The sequence below is a fragment of the Petaurus breviceps genome, unplaced genomic scaffold, assembly GCF_028583685.1.
Source record: "Petaurus breviceps papuanus isolate PSGF00001 unplaced genomic scaffold, PetGlider_PUasm1.0 673, whole genome shotgun sequence".
NCBI lineage: Eukaryota > Metazoa > Chordata > Mammalia > Diprotodontia > Petauridae > Petaurus > Petaurus breviceps.
In genome coordinates this window covers 259,875-287,527 of record NW_027186448.1, presented here as the reverse complement: position 1 = coordinate 287,527, position 27,653 = coordinate 259,875, and the positions used below count along the sequence as shown (strand labels likewise).

The window sequence follows — 27,653 nt, the reverse complement described above, 5'->3', positions numbered from 1 at the left end:
TGCCTCTAACTCTATTTCCTAATATTTTTTGTGTTTTATCCAGTTTGTTTCTAATTGTGACTATCTCTGTGTCTGATCTCTGAACCTGCCTTCTCATCTCTGTGTATTGTCATTCCTGACTTCTAAATGTCTAAATATTATAGATCTCTATTTGCTGTCTCTCTCCTTGAATCTTCATCAATCTATAGACAGCTACTTGTTATTTCTAAGTCATTTACTGCTGTTCCCATGTTTCTGGAAGGATGAATGTATAACTAACTACCTAACTCTACCTTTAAAAGAGTAGTTGGGTCTTTTTTCCCCCAATAATGTGTTTTTTTCTAATTCTACAAATTTTTTACAAGTATACTTCAGCCTCTGTTTCTCACCTTCTGACCCTCTTATCTCTGTGCTGTAATTTCTGAATTTGTATATATATATATGTTTTTGCTTGTGTATTTATTTACAGTATTTAAAGTTCTCAACCATTCAGTATATTGGCTATATGTATGGATACTTATCCTGCTATATGTTTGTGTGTAAACACACGAGTCTGTATATTTTGTGCTTTGACTGAATGACAAGTTGTTGGGGGTCTCACTGTGTCCTGGTGATAGGTGTCTGGCTCACATTGGAATATGAAAGTGTATTGGCCCAACCCTCTCACCCCCAACCATGTAAGAGTTATTTTCCATTCCTGTTGTGCACTACTGCCATGGCCTATGAGGCATTCTTTTGGGTCTTCATGTGGTCATGTGTATTTTCCATTTATTTTCTGTGGAACTCCATACCAGTGTTCCACAGTAGTGATTATATATACTTCAAGGGTAGGGCTGGTTTCTGTGTCCCCTTATATTGTGTTTTTGTGACTGCATTGCTATACTGTGTATCTTTATCCTGTTCTGTGTATTTTGTCTCTCCCAGGCATGGTTGTGTTTCTATTCCTACTGCTGGTGCATTATGTGAACCTTGTGTTATATATGTTCTTTCCTCTGACTGCCACCCCCTTCCTTATGCCGTAATGTGGCCCCCTTTCTATACAGACCTGTGTTCAAGTGCTTTGTTTTGCATCCACACAAGGTGCTGCCCCTTACATGTACCCTTTGCCCACTGGCCTAGCCCTGTGGAAAGCAGTTACTGTGGGTATTGCTGTGTAATGTTGTTAGGGGCACAGCTGTCTGTCACCACGAGTAACATGTTACATTTTCCTCCCAGTTGTAGCACTGTGTCCCTGTGCTTGTTGTTGCTGACCCAGCGCGCTGGGGTGAGTGTGTGGTGTGTGGGTTGTGTATGCTGTGCGTTCGTTCCCCCCCCCCCCCAAGGCCAGACAGCAGCAGCGGCGGTGGGGGACGTTTTGTCTGGGGGGGTATTGGGGGGTGTTTCCGGGGGGAGGGGGGCCCGGGGAGGGGGGAGGGGGGCCGATGATGTTAGGGGGGGCGGTGGGGGGCAGCGGCGGCAGGCCCGGGGCCGGCCGGGCCCCTGGGGGGGGGGGGGGGGGGGGGGGGTTGGGCCGGAACCGAAGTCAGAGCAGGAGCCGGAGCAAGAGCGAGAAGTGGCCTTAGCCGGAGTGGCCGGGAGCGGCCAAGGCGATGAACTGGGCCTGGCGGACGAGGCGCCATCATAGTCAGGTGGGCCGCAGCCAGGGACGCCTGGGCCCCTTTCCCGCGTCCCGCCTCACCTCGCCCGGACCGGCCCGGGCCTCGTTCCCCGGACGCGAGCGCACACGGCCGGCCCTCCCCTAACCCCCAGGCCGCGGGACGCTGGAGGATTGTGGGCCCTAGATTAGGGGGGTCCGGGCGGGGAAGACCCCGGGACCCCCTCCAGGCTCCGCCCAGGGAGGCGCAGAACTCTTGGTCCGAGCCTGCTGGGAGCACCCGCCTCCTTCCCGGGGCACCGCCAACACGGACCCCGAGTTAGTGGCATCTGGTGGGCAACCTCTCCACTGGGAACGAGCTGCTGGGATGTCTTTGTGCCTAGGTCGTGGGGGGCTACCGACCCTCCCCCTCATTAAAGGGGGGGGATTTGGCTGAAGAAGGGTTAATTATGCAACCTAGTCTCTCTCCTCCCCCTTTCGTCCCCCTCCTCCAAAGGGGATAGGGTGGGGGTGGGGCGGGGCCAGGTCTGGGCTCTGCTCTCTGCTGAGAGGGTGATGGCGTAGTAGCCGAGAGAGGGAGGGAGGGGATGCAGAGTTATGAGCCTGCAAATGGAGTTGTGATGTAGGGGGATGGAAGACTAGCTAGAGTAAGAAGTGGGGGTCTGTGCGGTTGAGTGTCCAATATGTATAGTGGCTGGCGTGTGTGGTGTGGCATTGAGAGTTGTTTTCGTCTGGGCTCTGAGATTTGTTGGGTGGGGAAGAGGAGTAGCCCGGGGGTGGGGTGTGGGTTGGGGGGATGGGGTCTTGCTATTTCCCCTCCTACTTCCCCCCCGCCAAGAGAGGGGAGGGTGGAGTGGCGTAAAGTGCTTCGTGGCTATATTACAATGTGTCTGTGCATGTGACATTTCGATATTATCAAACATAGTTTGTTATATAGATGAATGTGTGGTGATCCTGTGATACTACCGTGTGTATATGTGTATGTCTCATATCAATGTGTTTGACTTAATATAAGGATGCCTGGTATGATTTGCCTCTCCCTGAAATGTACAAGGATCTAGAGTTGGAAAGGACCTTCGAGGTCATCTAGTCCAACCTTCTAATTTTACAAATGAGGATACCTAGGCTTAGAGAGGTTAAGTGGTACTTAGCACTGTGCCTGGTATGTAATAGGAGCTTAATAAGTGTTTATTGATTGAAGTAACTTGTCCAAGGTCAGAAAACAGCCAGTTTTCAAACTCAACTTCCTTTACTTCCATTATAGCTCTTTGCCTGGCACAATGAGATCCCCGTCTTTGCTCATTGCCTCCTGTGTTATTTGTATACAAATATGAATCCTATGTATTGTAGAAAGGAAATTAAACAACTTGAGCAAGGTAATATGTTAACCAGTTTGGAATGTTGGGTTGTGTCTGTGTAATATTCCGGTGTGATGAGATAGATCTGTTGTGATTCTGTGCTCATGTGAAGTATGTATATATTGCTTGTAGTTTTTGTGTGTTCCTATGGTGCATGTCCTCTTGTGGTGTAATGGATATTATGTCTAGGATGAAAATAATAGTTGACATATACACAAGACTTTATGGTTTGTCAAGAGAGATAATATACATTATCTCATTTAAACCTCTCAACTGTCAAATGAGATACAGCCCTATGTAAAAATATTATTCCGATTTTACAGATGAGGAGACTGAAGCTTAGAGAGGTGGCTTGCCCTAGTGACTTGATTATATTTTTACCAACTCAAATTAGCAAGCATTTATTAAAGCACCTCTATGTGCTAGGCCCTTTGCTAACCTCTGGATACAAAGAAAAAAAGCCAAACAGTCCTTGCCCTCAAGGACTTAATGTTTTAAGAGAGGAGATAACATGTATGTTTATATAAGTATATACAAACTTTATATACAAAATAACTTGCAAGTAGGGGGCCAGCAGAGGACGAATTGAACAGAATATGGCATTTGAGATAAGTCTTAAAGGAAACCAGAGATTCCAAGAGGTAGGGGAAATGAGGAGGGAATCATTTTTGGATATGGGGGATAGGAAATAGGTCCAGACAAGTACCTTGTGGGTATGGGACATCAAGAAGGCCAGTTTAGCTATACTGTAGAATGCTTGGAGGGGAATAATAAGACTGGAAAAGTAGAATGTGAATAGGGGAAAGTCTTAAATCTAATAGCCTGGTTAGAAAGCTATTATAGTAGTTCAGAGACAGTTGATGAGGGTGATGGCTTTGTTAGTGGAGAGAAAAGATGATAATGGAAAAGATACTATGGCAATAGAAACATTTTTTGGCAACTCTTTGGATATGTGGGGTGAATGAGATTGAGAAGTTGGACAACATTGAGGTTGCACACCTGGTGGCCGGAAGGATGCTCATGTCATCTACAAAAAATAGTGAAGTTCAGAATAGGGGTGGATTTTGAGTGGGGGCCTGAAGGATTATGAGTTCAATTTTGGACATAGAGTCATAGATTTGGAGCTAGAACGAACTCTGAGGCTATCAAGGCCAACTTCCCTCATTTTACAGATGAGAAACCAAGGCCAAGAGGTCACTCTGGATCACACAGCTTATAAGAAGTTGAAGTAACATTTGAACACAAGTCTTCCTGACTTCACGTCCAGTACTCTATCACTGTACCATGCTATCTCTCATAAAAAGCAATTCCTGGAGAGGCTATGTTGAGTTTGAGGTGTTTTACAGAGCGCTCAGTTTGAAATGTCCAGAGGAAGTTATTGGTGTGAAATTAGAGTTCAAGAAAGAGATTGGAGCTAGAAATATAGATCTAGAAATTTTCTGCCAAGGGATGCCACTTAATCCCTGACATGCCTATAATTCACTCCTTCCTCACTTCTGACTCTTCAAATCCTTAGTTTGTTTCAAAATTCTCAATATTCTTCTACTTAAAGCCCTATCTGATTCCCCTGCCTACTAATATCTTCTTTCTGCCAACAACGAAAAATTAACTTGTATTTTTTCCGTATGTTGTATAGTTTGTTTTATATATATATGCATGTTGTCTCCCCCTATAAAATTAAACTTGTGGGTAGAGACTAGTTCATTTTTGTCTTTATATCCCCAGTGCTGATGTAGGTGCTAGAGCATAGTTCCTGATACATAATAAGAACTTAATAAGTGGTTGTTGGTTGATGGATATTTGTTTAGAGAAGGAAAGTGATTAGGTTGGTTTGGGTGTATGTTTCAGGGATGGCAGTGCTTTTTGTGTTGTTTTGTATATAGCTGTCTGTTGTGTTATTATTTACTTTTTGTGATGTGTGTGTTTGCATTTTTAAAGAATATTGTCCAAGGGGGCGGCTAGATGGCACAGTGAGTAAAGCGCTGGCCCTGGAGTCAAGAGGACCAGAGTTTGGTTCTAGCCTCAGACACTTAATACCCACACAAAAAAACTAGCTGTGTAATCTTGGGCAAATTACTTAACACCAGCTGCCCTCCAAAAAGCAAAAAAAAAAAAAAGAATATTGTCCAAACATAGATATGTATGTAAGAGAAACAGTGCAACAGATCTGAGAGCTAGGTGTCATTTATGTGACTAGTATCACCTTTGTATACAATGTGCTCCTGAACTTACCTGTGTACATGTGGACTGTGTTCTATCTGTTCAGGCATCTTAACTGGTGAAGAGCAGTGGACTTTGGAGAAAGAAAGTTGGACAGGAAGTTTGGGGTTAGAGTAAGGGGGAGGAGTGTGAAGTATGTGTATTTGTTAGCATTTGTAGGCCTCTTGGTTCACATGCATATGTGATTTGTCATCAAAGTGGAAAACACGAAATTGAAATTTTCAGTCTATTTCCCTTTAGCTCAGTGACTGTCTCTCCTTGTGTCTATATAGTCTCTTCTGAATAATAACCAGCCAGAATCTTGAACCTTTGGGGACCAGGAGGGGAATTCACTTCCTGATTAGAGTCTGTATTTCAGGTCTTTGGATTGGTCTTCTTTATATAGGTATATATGTAGTATGAGAGTGGTTTATATGCATGAGAGAGAGAGTGTGTGTGTGAATGAATATTCGATGGTTCATATGAGAGGTATGTATGTATATGTATGTGGTGGTATTATCTGGGTGTAGACACACTTGATGTATCTCTGTGTGGATAATGAAATATATGCATCATGGAATGGGTGTTGGAGAGGATGGATATGTTGGGGGCAAATCTGTGATGTGAGTATGAATGTGTACTTGGTATGCCTATTTATGTAGGAGAGGAGTATCTTGAGTGTGAACAACTGTGTTGTGGACCAGTGTAGTATAGAAGGGAAAAAGCACAGGACTTAGACTGACTCAGGAGACCTAGCTCTTACTAGATAGCTGTTTAACTATGGATAAGCCACTTTCCCTCTGTGTTCCAATTTCCCTGTTTGTAAAATAGGGATAATAAAACCTTGCTTACCCAAATGCAACAAAATTGTTGTGAGGATGAAGTGAGATAAAATATATGAAAAAGTTTTGTAAGTTTGAAGTGTTATATAAATCTAGGATTTTACTAACCTGCACATGGTATGTGCCTTAGTTTGGATCTGACCCTATTCCTGCATTTCCAGCACTGGTCCTCATCCCCATTCAGGCATCCCTTCCCCAGGAAGAAAATGTCAGGAAAAATCTTTGCTGTTTTGCCCTCTCTCTGAGTTTAAATACTATCTGTCCTTTAAGGACCAATTTTAAAAATTGTTCTATATCTTCCACAAATCATACTTTCAATCAGTAAATCACATTAAGTGCTGAACACTATGAGTATACAAAAAACCAAAACGAACCATTTCCCTTCCCTTAGGGCACATACATTCTATGAGGAGATAAAACATGTATGCATATAAGTAAAAACAAAATATTTACAAAATAAATAAAAGAAGTTTCAAGGTTTTTAGATATAATGATTCTTGTGTAGCCTGGTGGAGTCAGATTGGCTGTGTTATGATACACATGGTATGGTTGTCAGCTACTATGCCAGTTATCACCCCTTGCTAACTGCTATAGCCTCATTTCTTTATGCTTTACCAGGATTCTAAATACCTTTGAATAAAGGGTACTTTAATATGATACTTGCTCATAAATTAATAAAAACACACAATTTCATTAATTCTGTCTGAATCGCTACCACAGTTTATAAACTAGATAAACCTCTTTTCCATCAGCCTCTCCTCTCCTCCCCTTCCCTTCCCTCTCCTCTCCTTTCTTTTCCTCTCCTCCTCCTCCTTCTTTCTTTGCCTCTCTCATAGGCTTGTTTAAACTAGTGCCACAGCCTATACAATTTATTAAGAATAAAAAACAATGAAAAAACATTGTGATGTGATATGATAGAATGCCCTTTAGCCATAAGCTGCAACTTCTGGCTTCTCCACTGACACAGGGAACGTAATCTCCCCGTGCAGCTTTTCGGCAGTTAGTCTCTTCTCGGGATGTCTTCTTTACAGGATGAATTAAACAAAAATTTCCCAAAATATCTCTTCAGTATTCCTCAAGGGTATCAGTTAACTCAATCTCTCAGGAAAGATGTTCTTATAGTTCTCTCTTAGTAACTCATACATACAGTCTCTTTCAGACATGACAGTTATTAACTCTTAAATGATACAAACTGTACCTCCCCACCAAGATTCTATTCCTTATAGAACAATATCCAAGAGTTACAAAGGTAATTTGGTGAGGAGGCAAATTACTGGGAAAATTAGCTGGGGAAATCAAGAAAAGACTCATATAGGAGGTGGCCTTTGAGCTGAACTTTGAAGGAACCTAGGGATTCAAAAATAGAGGTAGAAGAAGAATGCATTTCAGGCACGGGGGACTGCCATTGGAAAGGCATAGAAATGGGAGATGGTGACTTGTGTGAGAAATAAAGAGCAAGTTTAGCTGTATCATAGAGTATATGGAGGGGAATAGTAAGGCTTTCTTTAAAAGTAGGTACAGGGCCAAGTTTGGAAAAGTTTTGGAGCTTCTGCCTGCAATATGGTCCACTCTCCTTCTCTTGGTTGGAGTCATACTTCAAGATCCAGTACCATCTCTTCCACAAAATTTTGACTGAGTAGTCCTTATAGTTGTATTTTCAGAATGTTATGTGGTAGGTACCCTGTGCACAGTAGGTGCTCAATGGGTATTTTTTTGATGATAAGAAAGATAAGTTAGGGACCAAATAACTGCCATCATGAAGAAAAGAGCTAAAGAGAACCCAGGCTGGACTGACTTGAACTTGTCAGTTTACCCTACCTCTCCATGCACATAGCCCCACAAAGGTTCTGCACCAGTTTTTTCCTGTTGGCTCCATGAGGAATGTCCTTTTAGTTTTCAACTCTGCCTCCTTTGAAATTTACTACTGTTGGTTATCCCTTCAAGTCACTTCACTCTGTGTTTTATAAGATCACAGCTTAATTCTGGTGAAACTAACAAAATGGCATCATACAGTGAAAAGAACACCAGAAGACTTGGCTGTGAATCCTCAATATCTGTATGATCTTGGACAAGAATCCAAGAGAATGTAAGCTTTTTTTTTTTTTAATGTAAACTCTTTCAAGGCAGTTACTATTTCCTCCTTGTCCCTAGTGCCTAGCACAGTGCCTGTTAGGCTAACCAGATTGAATTAAAGAAGGGAAAACCTTTCTGAGCTTGTTTTCTCCTTCACAAAATGGTCATAATACTTAAATTACCTAATGCAAGGAGAAAGTTACTTGTAAAGTACTATATCATGGTACTTAGATATCATCCAGGCTATCCCTCTCATTTTACAGATGAGGACAGTAAGGCCCAGAAAGACACAGTGACTTAACTTAGCTCAATGTCACATGGGCCGGCATTTGAACCCAGATGTTCCAATTCCTATTGGGTTCCCCTATGCTGCACCCCCTCCCCAACCACAAGCATAATTATTTTAATCTTTTATGGGTAACAATTCCTTCTTTCATATACCTTACTTGGGAAAAGTGGAGATGGAAATAGATAGAGAGGGCTAGAAGAACTGGAAATATTGAAAGCTAAAGATAATAAATACAAAGTCACTTTTAAGCCAGTATCATCCCATATATTTCATTCTACTGCCACTTCCACCCCTCCCCCTGGCCCTCCCTTCCAGCTTTTACCTAGAGCTGATCAAAGACCAGTTAAAATTTCTCTTCCTCATGCAATTTCTTCTAGTGAAGGATCAAGAAATAGGCTAATAAACATGGATCCCAGAAGATAGGGAAAGCCCAAGTAGGATATGACTAATCACAGATCCATATGTTGAATGAGCTTGAAGAAATTCAGATTTGTAGTGTCTGAATTTAGAGTTGGAAGAGAATTTTGAGATCATTAATCTAATCTTTTCTTTTACAAATGAGGTTGAGACCCAGAGAGGAGGTGAATTGCCCAAGGTCACACAACTAGTGGCAGAGCAGGGCTTAATGCAAATAAATTTGTATAGAGCTTTAACAATTTGGAAGCCCCCCAAATTACTACATATCCTTTGAACCATCTATAATATTACTATGCCTATCCCACAAAGAAAAGAAAGGGGAAAAATAAATGTATGGAAACATTTATAGCAGCTCTTTTCGTGGTAGCCAAAACTTGAAAATTAAGAGAGTGTCCTCCTATCAGGGAAAGCCTAAACAATTGTATTGAATTGAATATGAATATAATAAAAAATGATGAAATGGACAATTTTAGAGGAAAGTGGGAAAAACTTTATGAACTGATGTAGAATGAAGTAAGCAGAACTGGGAGAACAATTTATATGATGATGCCATTTAGTAAACAACTTTGAAAGAATTTAGAACTCTGATCAATGAAGTGATAAACCATGAGGCCAAAAGAATGAAGATAAAACAGAACACTCACTTGACAGAGAGGTGATGAAATTAAATGTAGGAAGAAGCATACATTTTCAGATGTCTAAAGTGAGACTTTGTTTTGCCAAACTGTGCAGCATTTTTATTAAGTTCTTTAAGTTTTTATTAAGTTCTTTATTCTGGGCAGTGTTTTTAAAATTTTTGTTCAGTTAGAGATAGTAGGAAGGACAGATAATAAAATTATCATTTATTGAAAAAATAATAAAGCATTTTAAAAAGAAAAAATGTACAGAGATTTAAGATTTAAGACCACATTTACATAATCACATTGAAAGACAGAACACAGTTTACATGGCAAAGCAAATAGCATCCTTAGTACTCCAACAAATTGTCTTTTATGTATATATTAAAATGATACAAGATCATAATACAGGTGAAACAGAGATGAATGTTCCACTGATTATATTGACCAATACAGTCAAACAAGGGATAAAAACAGGAAAATGTGTATTTGCCAGAGTTGTTTATCAGTTGTGGAAGATGTCCTAGGAAGAGCTCAAATGTAAGAGGAGGGATTTTTTATAGATGGTAAGGTCCTCCAGATGTTCCTGTTTACAAATTACATTGTATTGATTACATCATGTCCCAAAATACTCAAGAGCTTCCCATTGAAATTCAAAGATTCAAAAGTTTTGCCAAACTCCACATAGGAAAAGCCAAATGGATGAAGAATATTTATCATGTGTAATTGAATTACATTGAGTTAGTCCATCAGTTCATATATCTCAAAGAAACAGTGCAACATGTCGAAATATGCAACCATTGAACAATCGCTAGTAAACTAGTATTCATTAAGGAGCAGCTATTCGATAGGTGCTGTGCTGGATACTGTGGGGAGACAGAGAGAAGCAAGAAGCAGCTCCTTGCTCGTAGGGAGATCACACCCCATGGGGGCTGAAGGATGCGGAGAAGCTGGAAAGTGCTACAATTGTTAATGCTTCCGAATTGCTCATTAACACAAAAATCACATCTTAACACCAGTGTTTTCTGTGATAATGTGTGGCTATAAGGGGAAATCTCTGAGGAATCAAAATTTGAGTGACTCAAAGGTCAATGAAGGTGAATATAAGTAGGCTATAACATCTTATCAACAATGATGCGCACAAGAAATGGTGTAAAAATATTAAATGTGTGATGGGAAAAAAGGGGTGGGATAATCACGTAATGACTGAGGAATAATATAAAGGCAACCTAATGCTACACAGATACTTATGGAAGTTTGAAAGACTTTGAGTTACCTCCAATATGTTGGGTAGGTCTTTTGTGGTAGATTTATTGTGGTCTACATGGGCAAGAATCAAACTGAATGAGAAGGCATGGATGAGTTGTATTCTGTACCACTGGAGGGAGTATTCACTTTGATGATCCAGATCCATTGAGGAATTTAAGACTTATGAATTGCTTTCTTCATGACCACTCTGACTCTGCCTGATAGGTAGTGCAAGTACTTTACAGGTGGAGAAAATTAGGTTCAGTTGTCCACAAAACTCAGTTTGCCCAAAGATAGAAGGGGTTGTGTACCTGTTCCATTAACACATTGTGTGCGTATCATTTACCACAAGTCCTGTCATTTAGGAAGCTCTCTATGAATATGTGAAGATGGCTATTCATAATAATGTGAACATTTGGGTAATATCTCCACTTCAAAGGAAGATACACTTGAATAGGTGCTTTCACATACATATACACACACACTTTCTCTTTGTGTGTGAGTGAGAGGATGGAAAAAACACAGGATTTAGAATTGGACTTGGGTTTTAGTCATGGTTCTACCATGTACCAGATCTGTGACCTTGACCAAGTCAATTTATAAAATGGGGATAATAATGTACTATTTGTCTCACCGATTTGTTAGCGAAGGTCAAATGGAACATTTTGTAACAATAGAAAAGCACTTAGTAACTACAAAATCTCCACATTAATATAACATTTATTCAGTAAACATTTTTGAAGCATGTAATGTATACAGCCAGTAGGGAACCTGTGGCCTCGGGGCCACTTGTGACCTTCTAGGTCCTTGGGTGCAGCCTTTTGACCTAGTCCAAGTTTTATAAAACAAATCATTTGATTAAGGGGATTTGTTCTGTGAAGTTTGGATTCAGCCAAAGGGCGGTACTTGAGGACTGAGAGGGCCACACATGGCCTTGAGGCCTAAGCTGCCTAGGCACTAAGGGAGATATAAAGGTATATAAAATACTATCTTTGCCTGCAAGGATCTTATAATCTAGTATTTGGTATACCTAAGTGCCTCTGTCTGTAGCTGCTCCTCTACTGGTATATGGCTGTCTTGTTCTTTCCTTGCCTCTGTCTTTTTCCCTTCCTATCTAAGAGTGATATGTCTCTCTGGAAAGTTGTATCTTTTTTGCAGGGAAGGCTAGGCTGTTCATGAGATGAGGTTGTATATGTATATATATGTTCATATGGTTTTTAAGGAGTTTCTAATTTTTAATATTTAATTTGACAAGTGTGCAAAAAACTGCAATCCACCATATTCAAGGAGTATTTAAGTGTGCAAGATGGTATGTACATAAGAGAAGACTGTAGGAAGCTGTATATGAGGATGTCTAAAAGATATTTTTATAAAAAGGGTGTTGTATAAGTGAGAGAGATAGAGCTCTAGACTAAGTTCTAGCCCCGAGTTCTGCCACTTAGTAGGTGTTTAATCCTAGGCCTCAGTTTAATTATCTATAAAATGGAAATAATAACCCTTGCACAGTCTACCCACAAAGTCCTTGTGATTATCAAATGAGATTGTTTGTATGAAAGCATTTTTTATACTAAGTGCTGTAGCATATAGGGGATCATTATGCTTGAAGTTTGTATGGTGCCATGAGTTTTACAGAATCCTTTGACGTATATTACTAAATAGTATCTTGATGTAGTAAGGGCAGGTATTCTTTCATTTTGTATAGTTAAGGTTACATAGCTAGTAATCAGAAAGAAAACTGAAATTGCTGTCAGAAGACCTTGGTTCAGCCTTAAGTGTGGACTTGAAGAAGTACTCGAGCAATTTGGACCCCAGGGTTGTCACTTGTAAAATAGGAATGATATGTTTTGCTCTACCCACCTCTCAGGGTTGTTTTAAGCAAACATTTTGTAAAACTTAATAGCACTATATAAAAATACTAATGTTACGTAAGTGACAGATCCAAGGCTAGAACCCAAAGTCTCTTAACTTCTACTTTGGTGTTCTTCCCCTAAATCGCTAGGAAATAGAGATTATAGGGACATGCAAGTATGTGAGATCTATCAGAGTTCCTAATGATAGCTAACATCAATCTTGGGACTGTTCCTTTGGGAAGATTAGAGAATGACTAGTGACCCAAAATGAAATTTCCTGGTTGTTCTTTTTATTGAAGTTTCTGTGATAGAGCAAACTCTAGCTTTGTGGTCTATGGTTGTGGATTGCCAATTGAAACCTGTAACCACAGAATTCTAGAACTGGAAGGGACCCGTGGAAAAGATTATGCAAATCATCTTCAGCATATAAAGAAATCTATTATATGAAAGGCAACATACAAATCTCAAGTTTTCTTTAATACTTGATTAGGGCTATGTAAATCAAATAACCAACAGAGTGAAGTTGTCTAAAGGCTTGTTAACAAATTTGGACTGTGTAGGGGAATCTATGGGGCAATGAGATGGTAATATGCAAATTAACTGACTAGACTTCTTTAGGCCAATAATTTTGCAGAATGCAAATGAACTGTATCTTCTTTGGACCAATAATGAAACTCTGCAAATGAATTGTCTTATTTTTTTGGAGCCAATAAAATGGTGCTATGCAAATGATCTGACTGGGGTTACCTTTGTAGAAATGAAAGTGTGCAGACAAACCAGCCTGGCTACTTTGACCCCCCCTACTCCTCACCCATTCTGTAGCTTCTAACTTCTGCCCTTTCCTTCTCTGCTTCCCTGCCAACTTCCATAAAATTCCACTGATTTCTCGTCTTTTATTTCTCCACAGAAAATTGAAACCAGGCTGAAGGAACTACCCCCTTCACTCCATGTTGACCTCTTCCTCAGGTAAAGGCTATGATAGGGGAGTTTCAAGAGAAGGAGGTGGGCAGATAGTCCTTGTATAAGATCTAGAATTTAAATAGGGACTTTGGGTAGGCAAGGAACAGTGTGCCAAATGGGCAAATGGGCATTTTGCCTAGGAATTAGAGTTATACAAAATGGGGGTCATTGAAGCTTCCTCTTCCTGCCCCCAAATAATTGTGATTCTCAGGTGTTTTGATTTTACTGCCGTCTGACCTTCATGGCTTTTGATTGTCATTGTCAAAACCCTCATCCCTTGTGACCTCGTGAACTCTGACTACTTCAGCTACTCAGTGTCTCTAACCCTCTAACCTCTCTTTCTGACCAACCTCCTATAACTGGTCTCTGAGTAGATTAGATTGTGGTCTAATTTAAAGAATACTGGATTTTTAGTCAGAAGTCCCGAGGTCAAATCCTGGTTTTACTACTTGCTACCTGTTTGATCATGGGCAAGCTGTCTAACCTCTCTGTGCCTCTTCCATAAGATAAAGGGGTTGGACTAGATCTCTAAAGCCCTATTCCAACTCCTGGTCCTAAAATCCATATTTCTCCTGCATTTTGACCTTTGACATCAGCCTCTCTACTTTGGTTTCTTGGAACCTCCAATGTCAGACACTTGATTCTTTACCTTTGACCATATGCTTCAAGGAACTTTTTTTTTTCCTTATTTGCCCTTTGATCCACAACAGTTGACCCTTCCCAATTATCTCTCCATTAATTTTGACTCCCTTTTTGACATTTGTTCTCCCCAGTCTCTGACAATTGATTGCTGTTTCCTTGGTGTTTCCTATGATCTCCTTCCCTTTTTTACCCCTGACTCCATCCCTGATCCCTTGGTATCCCATCCTCCTCTGGTCTGACTCATCCTTCTCACCGATTGTCCCCAAACACCCTGGACAGCTTCCTTCAACCCTAGATTGAATATTCTTTGACCTTCCCTCTTCCTGCTGCAGGCTGGCGCCATGCCCCCCCCCTGCAGAGGTGACAGATCCGTCCCATGCCCCAGCAGTGCTTCACCAACTCAATGAACAGCGTCTCCGTGGCCTCTTCTGTGACGTCACCCTCATTGCTGGAGATACCAAATTCCCTGCTCATCGAAGCGTCCTGGCTGCCTCCAGCCCCTTCTTCAGAGAGGCCTTACTGGCCCAAGCCCCATCACCACTGCCACCTGTGACAAAGGACCCTGCCCCAAACCCTTCTGCTTCTTTTGCTTCCTCCTCCTCCTCCTCCTCCTCTTTCTCTTCCTCTTCTTCCTCCTCCTCCTCTTCCTCTTCCTCCTCTTCCTTTTCCTCTTCTTCCTCTTCCTCCTCTCCACCTCCACCATCCTCCTCCCCTACATCTTCACACCCACCCCGGGTTCTAGAGTTGCCAGGAGTCCCAGCAGCTGCCTTCTCTGACGTCCTCAATTTCATCTACAGTGCCCGGCTGGCACTGCCTGGAGGTGGTGGGGACGGGGCAGCTATGGCAGAAATTGGGGCTTTGGGACGGCGTCTGGGTATCTCACGACTTCAGGGTCTCAGTGAAAGCGGGGATGCTTGGGTTCCTCCTGCTCCACCACCTCCAGGTCCCTCTGAGGTTGATAGCTTTACCACTGGGCCTTCCAAGGAGTGGCAGGAAAGTGGAAGTGAAGTTCCTACGTCTCAGAATTCTCTTCCCCGGAGGTCTCTTCCCTGCCCTCGTTGTGGGAAAAGTTTTATACATGCTAAACGGCTGCAGACACATGAGGCACAGTGTAGGCGAGGGACAGGGGCCCGGGGAACAGCAGGTGGGCAAGGGGATGGGGGCTCCCAGGAAGAGAGCCCAGAAGGGATCCAAAATTCATCGGCTTCCCCAAGCACAAGTTTCCGAGGGGGGTCCAGAGCACGTGGTGAAGGTAGTGGGGGGTCATGTGCTGTATGTATGTGGGGCTTGTGAACGCTCCTATGTAACACTCTCAAGTCTGAAGCGGCATAGTAATGTACACTCATGGCGTAGGAAATATCCCTGCCGCTACTGTGAAAAGGTGTTTGCCCTGGCTGAATACCGGACCAAGCATGAGGTGTGGCACACAGGGGAGCGGAGGTGAGTACCTGGGACCTCAGACTTTAGTGGGGAGGGGAAGGGAATCCTGAGCCGGGTCTGTACTTATGCATCCAGGATAGAGGCTCAGCCTACATAGCCCTGAGATTCCCTTCCAGTACAGCAGGAATTCTGAGCTCCTGGGGTAGGGTTGGGGAGTGGGGGGTGGGATGTCTTTTTAAGATTCTGTATTTCAAAGGGAGCCTTGTTTGGAGTTAGAGAACTTGGTTTCAAAGCCTTGGGTGTATGTGTGTGTGTGTGTGTGTGTGTGTGTGCGCGCGCGTGCACAATGTTCCAGACAGCTGGAAGCAAACAAAAATGAGTAAGGAATCTGAAATCTTGACCCCTGGGGAAACAACCTTAAATGACCTGGACCTGTTTCCCATGTAACACTGTTTCCTATTGACTTGTTGCCTCTGTCCAGGTACCAGTGCATCTTCTGCTGGGAGACATTTGTCACCTATTACAATTTGAAGACTCATCAGCGAGCCTTCCATGGTATCAGCCCAGGCCTCTTGGCCAGTGAGAAGACCCCCAATGGCGGCTACAAACCCAAGCTGAATACCCTCAAGCTGTACCGCCTTCTCCCTATGCGGTCTGCCAAGCGACCCTATAAGACTTATAGCCAAGGGGCGCCCTCGGCCCCCGCTCCTGCCCCTTTGTCACCAGAACCCACTCCATCTGCATCTACCGTCCCCCCACTCCTCCCCACGACACCACCCCCACCACCTGTTCCTCCTCCACCCCTCAACCCTGCCCCCCCACCCTCTGTCATTGCATTTGCCCACCCAGCTCCTTCAGTTATTGTACATGGGGGCAGCAGCACAGGAAGTAGCATGACTGGCAGTACTGGAGCTCAGGCTGCCTCAGTGATTGCCTACACAGCTCCACCAAGGCCTCCCAAGAAACGTGAATACCCGCCCCCTCCCCCCCAGCCAGCAGTAGCAGTGGTCACAGCAACACCATCCACCCCATCCACAACCACAATGGGGGCCACGGCAGAAGAGACCAAGAGTAGGAATCTCCGGGCAGGAAAGACTCTGACATATACAGCCAAACCAGCTGGTGGGGGGGGAATGGGCCCTTCTGGGGGGCTCAGCTGGGGTGGAGACTCTTCCCAACCCCAGCCCCCTCCACCACTATGCCAGATCACGGTTCGAATAGGCGAGGAGGCTATTGTTACTCGAAGAATTTCTGAGACTGACCTCCACCCTGGAGAGGCTAGTGGCCTTGAAGAAGGAGAGGACAGTGAAGATGAGGAAGAGGAGGAGGAGGAGGAAGAAGAGGAGGAGGAGGAGACTGAGGCCGGGAGTGAGGACCAACTCTGGCGGCCATACTATTCCTATAAACCTAAACGAAAATTGGTTGGCACTGGCGGGGGGAGTAGCGGGACCAGCAGTGGTGGTGGGACCCCCAAGTGCCGACGCCCTCGCTGGAGAAGGAAGTTTGAAAGACGATCCTGGGAGGAGTCCAGGTCCACTGAGAGCCCCTCTGGACAGGCCAGCAGTGAGTGGAAACATCAATGTGGAGACTGTGGCAAAGCTTTCTCAGCCCTGAGGAAACTGCACAAACACCAGGAAGCCCATAGTGGTGGGGGGATCCAGGGATCCCGGGCTGGCCGGAAGCCTTTGACCCGCTTTGCCTGTTCTCATTGTTCAAAGGTGTGTAAGACAGCAGCTGCCCTGAGCCGCCATGGGCAGAGGCACACAGGGGAGCAGCCAGGGGGTACCCCCACACCTGTTATTGCCTATTCCAAGAGCTGTGGAGGAAGTGGGACTGGATCAGGACTGGGATTAGGTGACAATGGGGTGAAGGAGGAGGCCCCCCCAGGAAATGCAGGTGTCATCATCCAGTGGTGAGGCTGGTGGGGGAGGGGGGGTTGGTGGTGGGGGCCCTGAGACTGCCTCTCTCCAGGATCCTGTTATCTCAGGAGGAGAAGAACCCCTAGCAGTGGGAGGTGAGAGTTATCCTCCAGTTCAAGAGTTCCCCCTGGCCTTGGTTGAAGATAAACAGGAGGTTTCAGGTGGTGTGGAGAAGGCTGGAGCCGAAGGACTGATTGGGGGGTGTGTGGAGGGGACTGCACCAGCCAAAGTTACTTTCTATCCTGAGCCCTACCCACTGGTGTATGGTCCTCAGCTCCTTGCTGCCTACCCTTACAACTTTAGTAACCTGACTGCACTTCCAGTTGCCCTCAACATGGTCCTGCCTGATGAGAAGGGTGGTGGTGCCCTACCCTTCTTGCCTGGGGTCTTCAGCTATGCTGTGAACCCTCGGGCAGCACCCCAGACACCCCCTCTCCCTCAGTCGATGCCTTCACCAGTCCCCCCCAAGGTGGATGGTGGTGGGGAAGGAATTGAGAGGGCCCAGAAGGGAGATGTGGGGTGAACTCATTACTTGGTTAGCCCCTTCCACCAGAAGCCACCCTTGCTTTCTACCCACCCTCTTTCCTCCTCCTCCTCCTGCCCCACTGTCTCTAGCCTGCCCCCTAACTCCCCTGGAGATCTTAAGTAGCCTCTGTGCTATAACTGCTAATATGAGAGAAATACAAGGGAGAAGAATCCTGAGATCTCTTGGGTTGAGGCTGATTTGGGGTTTATAGCAATTTTCCCATTTCATGGGAAGTGATAGTTGGTGGGTCTCACCATCTTTTTCCCTCTTCCCCAAATCCCTTCCTTCAGCTTCACCATGATCAGCCCAGGGTGGTCCCTATGGGAAGGGTATCTTGCTGTATCAATGTAGTTACCCAGATCCCTAGCTCCTGGAGCAACATAGATACATGTGGGTATATACACATGCACATATATATGTGCATATACATATATGTGTGTGTGTATTCCCCCTCAGAAATGCCACTTGTGGTTTCTAGATCTAGGGGGATACCACCTCTCACCCTGTAACCTATTTTCCCTCTACTGTTTCCTTCCTACTACTCCAAAAAAAACTTCTCCCAGCACATTCCATAGCACCTCTTCTCTCTCTCTCCCCACCCCCTTCCTAGTACAGCTGACAGGGTAGTATGGCCCAGTGCCAGAACCATTATAATACCCACCACCTGCACACCCAGGGACCTTCTGAAACAACTCTTCCTGCGCTTCTGGGGAATATTCTTTCCCTGTCCAGAGCAGTAGTCATGTTCTTCTGTCCCACAAATTCAATGTTGGTCATTCCTAGACTCTTTCAAGTGAAAAGAATTGGTAACTGGTTGGGCCATAGAGAAGGCTCTTTCTCTGCTCAGCCGGATGTGGGGGATAATAAAAACAACCTCCACTTTTTTTTTTGGTGATGGTTTCACCCAGACCAGATTAAGTAACCAGGAAAACTCTTGGAGTAGTGTCTGGGTATGGGAGGTACTAAAATTTGCACATGCCCTCCCGCCCTTTCACCAACTCCCATTTCTCCCAGTATCATATCCACAAACACACTGGTATGGATTCAAGTGGAACTGTCTTATTCACCACATTGAGTATCAAACAACCCCCAACTCCTCTATTCAGCAGGTCCCTTTCCATTCAAAAGAGCACCTTACTCAATTCCCCATTCCCAAAAATCCTACATAAGGGATGGGGAACAAGGGTTTCCCAAGTAGCTCCCAAGCATCTAATTTGCACTAGTGATACCCCATTAAGGGGTACCCCCTTCCCTCCCAGTAGGGAAAATGGGTACTATTCCCCAAACCCTTGAGCCCATGAAAAATAATCTGCACCTGATCTCAGCTCCATGCTGTGGAACTGGAGCTAAAACCCTATTTCTATTCATCTCTCAAATTGGACCTCCCCCATCTAAGATTGGATGAAAGATACCCTACCCATGTCTAAATGAAAACAAGGAGAGTCAGGTAGGGGAGTAAATTTGATGGGTGGGAAGTAATTAGAAAAGAGCAAAAGCTGCTTTCTGCTTAAAATGGCAGACTTTCTTCCAGCCACCAACAATGGTCAGGGGTCAAGGTAACAACCCTCAGCATACTCTTCAGCTAAAGTCAAGGTAATGACTCCTAGAGGCAGGTGGATTGGAGCATGGGGATTATTCCACCAGATCCCAAACTGCCTGTTATACCCCCACAAACAAAACAATCAGGGGCATTGGGGTGGGAGAGAAGGCCTGCCTCACTCCCTATACATTAAGGAGTATCATTCCTCTCTCTGTCCTCCCTCTCTGCACTTTTTTTGGTCTTGGCCAAAACCCAAGTAAAGAATTTCCTACTGAATGTACTGCGTCCCAATGTTTAAAGAAAAAACTAAAAATACAGGAAAACATTCCCCCCTTCCCCCCAAAAAAGATCTTGTTTCTGGCACTTTAGAGAAAAACTGTGGGAAAATACATAATAAAAAATATATATCTACACACAAATATACATATATTACATATATGTATATGTACATATACATATGTGTGTATATATAGCTATATAGTGGAACCACAAAAGAGACTGAGGAATGCCTGAAGGCAGGGAGTAGATGCACTAAGGGCCTCTTTCCCCTCTTAACCTTTACCTTTACCCTTCTTCAGAGAGTAGGGGAGAAAGAAGAGGAAAGTGAAGGACTCTTGAGAAATGATCAGATAATTTTTATTTGAAAATAGATTGACATTCCAAACACATAGAGATTCTGGAAGAATTAAGAGTCCAGGAATTTGAAGGTTTGGCAATGTTGACATTTGGGAAAATCCAGATTCCCGGATTTGGAAGCTTTGACTAAATTAAGATTGTAGGAAATTGGAAGGGCTCTCTTTAGAATGGGGCATCTTGCAATTGTGGAAATACCAGATATTGGAAATTTTAGATTGAACAAGATTGTGATCCCTGTTGTGCCAAGCCCTTTCACTCCCTCACGGAGAGGGAAGCCATTGTAGTGAAGAGGGGGAAGGCTTCTAGATCAGTGCTGCAAAGAGAAAGGAAAGATTTAAGATAAAAAAAACTTTTTAGCTTTATATTTTTAAGGAAACAGACTTAGAAAAACTGATTATATTTATCTTTCCACATCTGTGTGTGTCCAACTCTCTACCTTCTAGGTGAATAAACTGAGACAAATGGACTGTGCTCTGCATTAGGAACGCCTCCTGCACTTATTTCCATAGGAAGGGGTGAGGGGAACCGGGTCAGGGTGGTTCAAGAAGTTCACAGGAAAAGAAGGGACTCCCACCAAACACTAGGAGGTATTTGGGAATTGAAAACTGACGCTCTGTGAGGATACCTCCCCACACCATTCCCTTCCTGGGTGCTTATTGGTCCTTCCCCCCTGCAGGTCCTTGCACTCCTTGACACTAGGTGAATTGCTTAAGATGATTGCGGCCAGCTCCCAATGGCCTTTGACAAAATACAGCTCAGCATTTTAGTCCCTAGAACTTCTGGAAACGGAAATCCTAGCTAAGTCTGAAGAGTGGCTCTGTAATGGAGTAAAGACACCCTTCTTCCAATTCTCTGGGCTTCCCTTATCCCTCTGTTGCTTAACCTAGGTGTTTGGATCATCCCCTCACCTTTGGAGACAAAAGAAATTGGTCAGGTTCAACTTCCCCTAGCCTGAGGAGCCACCCTATTGTCTCTCTTGCTTATCCCTGGATGATTTTTGTCCTCTTCTCCCTCCACTCCTTTTTCCTTACCCCATAAATGTCCCTCATCCTGGCCTCAGAAATAAAACTGAGAAATCTTACGGCTCCCTCCTACCTTTTCCTGTGACTAGCTCTCCCTTGTACGATCTAATGATCTAATGTCACCTAACCTGAGCCCATGTGAACAGAAAATTCAAATCTGGGAAAGCTTTTTAAGAACGAAAAGACTAAGTCTATGATGACGGATTTTCAGGCATAGCTGGGTGCTATAAAATAGTTTTGTGTGCTACCCAGAAACTCATCCAACATGTTAGGTATCCGCTTAACCACCCATTCGCAAAGCAGCCTACCTCAGAAAATTAAGAAAGAAAAGATTCGTCTTGTCATACAACATACAAGAAACATTTATTAAATTGGGGTCTGGATCGTAACAGAGGAAACTGAGGGGAAGGAAGACGATCTAAGCACGGGGCTCTCACGGAATATTCCACACCAGCTATTCTTTGGGCTCAGGCGTCATTTTAGGGGAAGGGGTCGGAAGGCGGCAGGTGGTAGGAGGCATCCAGGAAGATAATAAGTGTCCCCACGCTAGTGAAAATGATGAAGGTCCACAAGAAGAGTCGGTCCACCACCATAGCCACATATTGCCAATCCTCCTTCAGCTGCGGGGGGAGAGTGAGGGGGGTGGAAGGGGGAACGAGAAGAGTCAGCCTAGATTCCAACCTCACTGATCTTGATTACTAGCTCAGGATGTCCTACAGGCAGGAACCTCCTTCCCCATCCCCTAACAATTACAATCCAGTCCCGGGGAGGGGGCGGGACCTCGGCACAAGCAGAATACTAATCAGAAGCCGGGAGCGTGACCCTGCTTGGAGAGTGGGGCGCGGAAAAGGAAATCCTGGGATCCTAGATTGAGATCTCACTGAGACATTAGAGGCCAGTGAAACCAAACCTCTGTTTTTACGGAAGAAGACACCGAGAAACAGAAGTTAAAAGACTTAGCCAGGATCACATGGCTAGTAAATCTAAGCGCAGCATTTGCACCCAGGCCTTTCTGGCTTCAAGTCCCCTACATCGAACTGTAAGAAGCCAAGACCAATGAACCTCCATTTCGACCCCCACCCCCACTCCCCTTTTCAGACGTACTTCTTCGTAGTCCTCTTGTTCCTGCAGTTGACGAGCGATGTAGCTTATGGAGTTCACCACTTCCCGCAGTTCTGGGGGCAGCCTCCGACTCCCGCTCGGACCCCCGTTCACAAAACGCCGAAGGTCGGGAGGGGGGAGCTCAGGTTGAAACCTGAGGGACAGGGCTAATTCGGCTTAGGCAGATGCCCAAAGCCCAGCTCCCTCTGAAGTTTCCCTGCCCTCTGCCTCCTTGTTCCGCTTTTTTGGGGGGGTCTATTCCGGCAGGGCATACGCTCCCTATAAAGACCTTTCTGTCTACCTCCGAGAAGTTTTGGACTTTCCCAAAAGGCCGAAGACGATGGAAGAAGATAGAAGGGTCCAGGCTCTTTGCCAACCCCCTCCTACACGAAAAACTACAACATCCACGATTCCTTGCGGCAGTGGCGTTGGTTCTCAGGACAGCTTCTTATTCTGTACTTTTTGCATCTTTTGCAAAATCGAGGTGGGATCGACTCACCTGTTGGTTTTAGAAGAATCCCCCGGAGGCTTCCGAATGAAATATTCATCTGTGGCTCGACCCCAGCCGCTGCCTGGGGAGTCCCTGAGAGCCAGGACTGGAGGTTCAGGCTTCAGTGTTCGCTCTACCTTGGGCCTCTTCAGACCCAAGTACCGTGGGAGTTTATGGATGAAGATCTAGAGAGGGGTGGAGGCTGAGAATCATCCCCAATGCAGCCCATTCCAAGCTGTTTTCTGTACTTTGAAGATGAGGATGGAGAGGGGAAGGTCGGATAGGAGTAGGACCCTGACCACACTGACAAGCCATTCCATGTTCTAGCCAAAGAGCTAGGTAGGTACATCCTGCCTCCATCACCATACCTGAAAGAACTCCCTCTTCTCATCTCCTGTCTTTTGGGATTTGCTCCTCTAAGGCCCAGTTCCATATCTTCTCTTAACCATCACATCCTATATTTAGAGCTGGAATGGGGCCTGAAAGGTTATTTAATCCAACCCCTCACTTTACAGATAAGGAAATGGGGTTTATATAATGGCTACATGAGTAGTAAGTGGCAGAGGTGGAATCTGAACCCAGGTCAATGCTTTTTCCACTATATCAAGCTGTTCTTCCTTAAATCTCTTATGCCACACGATTTAACCCCTCCAATCTACTTAATTATTTTCTAACATGCTATATAATATAAACTACTTAAAAATAGGAGTTGTTTCATTTTTGGTTTTGCATTCTCAGCACCTAGCATAGTGCCTTGGCACAGAGTTGCTTAATAAATTGACTGATTACAGACTCCTTGGGAGCAGGGATTGTGTCATTTTAAAACTTTTAGCCCTTCTGTTGCCTAACAAAAGGCATAAGAAATTATTATTTGTTGAAATTAATTGGATGCTGGACTCACATCTTAAAATCTATGCCCTCCTACCCTACCCTCTTGCACAGTTTCACACAAATTGAGGAGGTGGATGGTTAAGTCCCAAGGATGGAAATTTATGTCTCTGAGGAATAGTCCCTTTTACCTGATGAACCCAGAGGGGCATTTGGTGGGTGTGAGGGGACCGGTGATGCAGGTTGAGGACAATGACACTGAGAATGACTGAGAAGGTGACCAGAATCATGGTGAACATGAGGTACTTGACAATGATGGGAACAGCCAGGGATGTCTCAGGAACCTTACTGGCCAGCAGCAGTAGGAACACCGTGAGGGTCAGCAGGGCAAAGATTGAGAGTGTCATCTTCTCCCCTTGTTTGTGAGTGGGAGATGAAATGAACAAATTGGGTTAGTCCACCCCAGCCCAAGGAAGTTATATGATATTGCAGGGGGGAAAGGCAGTTTTTTCATGTAAAAGAACTCAAAGTTTCAGCTCTCCCTTCTTTTTCTCAGACTGAGGATGCTAATGAAGGGGGTTGCTAAAGAAGGAACTCAGTTTTGAGAGAGTCAGGAGGAAGAAGGCAAGAGACATTGGTCTCACAAGGAATATGAAAGCTGAGGGGTCCTGTTGTGAGGCCCAGATGGTATTGGGGTGGTAGAGGGGCATTGGGACATTCAAAGCAGAGAGAGTTGGCCCAGTAGGAGGGGAAACTCAGTAACTGACTATGAACTGGATTTAGTTGTTTGGATTATAGAAGGAGAATCCTTGAGTAGGTTTGAGAAAGAAAGGTTGAATTGGGGAAAGGGGAGAATCTGGAGTGTGGCAGCCAACAAGATGATCATAAATACTCTCTTTTAAATCTTCTCTTCCCTCACAACTCCCAGGTTCCCCTTACCAGCATCTGGGGGTAGGTAGAATACAAAAATGGCAAGGAGAGTGATGAGTACACAGGGAATTATGACATTGACCAGGTAGAAGAGTGGCTTCCGTCGAATGATGAGATAGAAGGTGACATCCTGGCGCTCTCCTTCCTTCCCTCCTTGTCCCTCTCCTGAGGGGCCGTTCAGTCTTGAAGATTTATGGATTATTTCCCACTGGCCATTCTCTGGAGTAGGGGGTAGGCAAAGGTGTATAAGTGACAGCAGTTTGGGTTTACTGTGTGATAACTACATAACATGTGTGCTAGATATCTCCCACTAATATGTGTGTGCTAGCTGTTTCATTTAAGTAGGAAAATCATATCTGTTCCTTCATATGGGCCATGCACATGCATATGTGGTGTATACCCAGTGCATATAGCATTCTATCTTTCCCTACTTATCTGTGTCAAGCACAAACCAATGAAGTTTCCCTCATGGATGTAGATCTCATTCCTCTGCTGACCATCCAGATCAAGTCCTGGGCTCAGGCTGACCTGAGAGCTGTCATAACTGTAGGAACTGAAGACCATAGTGCAATTCTGCCAATCGAAGGGGAAGTAGGTGACCTGAAGGGTGAAGGAAGAAACATGAGAGATATTTCCCCAGCTACTGGTCAGGATGAAGAGTAGGAGTTACTAAGAGAGATGGTTGTGTCACCAGGACTAGGGACCACTGGGAAGGGTCACTTGGAAGGAGAGGAATAAAGCACTACAGAAGGTAATTGGGAGGCACTGGGAGCTTGGAGGAAGAGTTACTGAAGAACTGAGAATCAATGGGGATGGTCCTAGAGAAGAACTTTAAGTTAGCTGGAGGAGACTAGTAGTGGCTGGGGAGGGTCACTGGAAGGGATTGGGGATTTATTGCTGAATCATTGCTTATTCCAGTGAAGAAGGGGCCGGAAGTCAGGGACCTGGATACTACAGCTGCTGCGGTAAATGGCAGGGGGCAGCCAGTGCACGGAGCCGTCGGAGGTCACCAACACATGAATATTTAGAGCGACGTCGAAGTTTCCGTCATTACTGAAGGGCGGAACCGTATCAGCCAAGTATATTTTTACAAACTTCGCCCTGAAACCCTCCCACTTACCCTGCAACCTGGGTCCCTGTCCCACCCCCTTCCCTCCTAGTGACCAAGTCACACCCCCACCCCCATCTCCACCCCCATCCTCTACTTGTTCATGAGCACTACATCCGGGAGCCACACGCAATCCGATGCAATTCTCAGCGAGTCTATTCCCTCGTATTCCTCAGGGTTCCAGCTTAGTCTGTAATCCGTCCATACCTAGGACGTAGACCGTGACGGTTTAGCGTGCTCTAGGCAACCAATTTATCTTGGATTGAAAAGTTCTCTAACTGATTCAGGTATGGTGCTGTCTGCAAACAGCAATTTTTAACAACTCGAATTATATCAAGCTTTAAGGTTCATGAAACCCATTCCTCACAAGAATCCTTCGAGTTAGGGAGTTCAATTATTATGCCCATTTTAAAGAAAAGAAAGCAGGTCCAGAGAGATGAAGTGACGTATGTCATACGTTATGTAGTGACACAGCTAGTTGTCAGAGCCAGTATTTGGATGCAGGTTCTCTGACCTCAAGTCCAGTACCAACTGGCTGCTTAATGTTTGTTGAATGAATTGCCTGGAGCAGGGGGCTGCGAAGGAGCTGTCATATGCTCAGGTCTTTCTAGTGCATAAATTCTTTTTTTACATATATATATAATGTAATGTATTATAATAATAATAATATATATATATATATATATATATTACTTTCTGGAGGGGGGAAAGTAGGGCAGTTGGGGTTAAGTGACTTCCCCAAGGTTTTTTGTGTCATGTCCGAGGCCGAATTTGAACTCAGGTCCTCCTGACTACAGGGCCGGTACTCCATTCACTGCGCCATCTAGCCGCCCCATTGCAGAAATTCTTAATCCTTTTTTGTCTCATGTACTCGTTTGGTAATATGGTAAAGCCTCGTTCGCAGATCAATGTTTGTTACTTACATTAGTAATGGGAGGAGATGCTCAATTTCAGTTAAAGGTTAATGAAAATAAAGATGTGATTTTTTTTTCCTTCCCCTAAGATCTTTCCACCCACCCTCAAGTCTGTGGACCACAGGTTAAAAGCCCCACCTTTTAAACGCCCCCTAAGGAGGCGTTTAAAATAGGGGGCATTTAAAATAAGGGATAGGACCTCCTCCCCAGCCATCCCCACCCCCGCAACCTCTATATACGGTCTAAATACGGTCTCCTCCGTACCAGGTCCACATACACTTTGGTGACTAACTCCTCGTCCTTCTCGTTCTGTAAGGGAAGGAGCAGGAGTTAAAGGGGCTAAAGGAGAGAAACAGTAAAGGTGAACTCGCCTCTTAGAATACCCTGGTTGACTTCCCACCCTTCCACTCAGCTTCTTCCCCAGTCACCTCGCGGGCCCCGCCTATTTCATAGTTAGCTCCGCCCCTTGCTGCCGGTTTCGCCAGCTTTAGGCTGCACCCCTTCTACGTATACTTAGAAATAATTCTTAAGCCCCTCCTCCTAGGGGCCCCTCCCCCATGAACTCGGGAGCTTTGTCCCTATGTCCTAATCCATCCCTCTTTAGGCCCCATATCTACTTCTGCCCTTACCCGCACCTGCGACCCTTCCCGGTACCTCTAGCTCACCAAGCTGATGATCTGCGATAGGGTTAGACCGATGCTGACGGGTACGCGGTCCCCAGGGTACCGGGCGGGCCTCACGGAGCTATCGTAACCCGAAAAAAGCTTTTCCAGGAGCTCACCCTCCGCCAACGTGCTGCTTGCCCCTAAAAATGGGACCACGAAGGCCTCCCAGTCATATCACACACCCCCATGCCAATCTCCCCTCTCGGTGACCCAAAGAATTCACAAAAGTCCCATTATCTACCGTCCATAGAAAACAGGACCCCTAGGGTCCCCAGCAGCAACACTCCTGGAGTCATGCTTGCCACATGTCTCTCTGCTTTCCCGAGGCTGGCTCCACAGACTATGTTAGCTGGGATCGGGTGGCAGAGGAAATGACTAGGCGTTGAGGAATGTGCACCTGTTCATGTGCCTGCAGCTGCTGGGACCCTAGCCCTAAAACCCAAGTGTTTCCCCTCTCCATTCCTATCTTCTGCCCACTGTTTGTAAAAACTTAAAAGTTATTTTCCCTCTTGCTCAGGTACCCTCT

At 44.7% G+C, this 27,653-nt stretch overlaps 2 protein-coding genes across 4 annotated transcripts; one reads left to right on the top strand and one right to left on the bottom strand.

Annotated features, from left to right (window-relative positions):
- The first annotated feature begins 1,473 nt into the window (after positions 1-1,473).
- On the top strand, positions 1,474-20,550 carry ZBTB4 (zinc finger and BTB domain containing 4). The gene is given in 6 exon segments (XM_069104010.1): positions 1,474-1,607; positions 13,374-13,432; positions 14,401-15,295; positions 15,297-15,508; positions 15,930-17,328; positions 17,330-20,550. Coding segments are annotated over 6 exon segments (3,165 nt in total). The 5' UTR covers positions 1,474-1,568; the 3' UTR covers positions 17,891-20,550.
- Positions 20,240-27,526, bottom strand: CHRNB1 (cholinergic receptor nicotinic beta 1 subunit). 3 transcript variants are annotated; one of them, XM_069104014.1, is made up of 11 exons: positions 27,369-27,526; positions 27,128-27,267; positions 26,727-26,771; positions 25,646-25,755; positions 25,385-25,493; positions 24,893-25,040; positions 24,450-24,659; positions 23,702-23,925; positions 22,692-22,867; positions 22,196-22,346; positions 20,240-20,382 (listed from the first exon to the last, which is right to left on the bottom strand). In XM_069104014.1, the coding sequence occupies exons 1-11, from the start codon at positions 27,421-27,423 to the stop codon at positions 20,377-20,379; spliced, it is 1,374 nt and encodes a 457-aa protein (XP_068960115.1). In that variant the 5' UTR covers positions 27,424-27,526; the 3' UTR covers positions 20,240-20,376. The 3 variants fall into 3 exon arrangements, with proteins under 3 accessions (XP_068960115.1, XP_068960114.1, XP_068960116.1); XM_069104013.1 differs by lacking the exon at positions 20,240-20,382 and adding an exon at positions 21,430-21,711; XM_069104015.1 differs by lacking the exons at positions 20,240-20,382; positions 25,385-25,493; positions 25,646-25,755 and adding an exon at positions 21,430-21,711.
- Between the last annotated feature and the right edge of the window lie 127 nt (positions 27,527-27,653).

What these genes read in the sequence shown, in the direction of transcription:
- CHRNB1 (XM_069104013.1), bottom strand. Translation starts at nt 27,423, where the DNA reads ATGACTCCAGGAGTGTTGCTGCTGGGGACCCTAGGGGTCCTGTTTTCT. An exon ending in GATGTAGTGCTCATGAACAA is followed by an intron (nt 25,494 to 25,645) that starts GTAGAGGATGGG and finishes TCCGCCCTTCAG; the next exon opens with TAATGACGGAAACTTCGACG. An exon ending in TGCCCCTCTGGGTTCATCAG is followed by an intron (nt 22,868 to 23,701) that starts GTAAAAGGGACT and finishes ACCCCTCTCTAG; the next exon opens with ATCTTCATCCATAAACTCCC.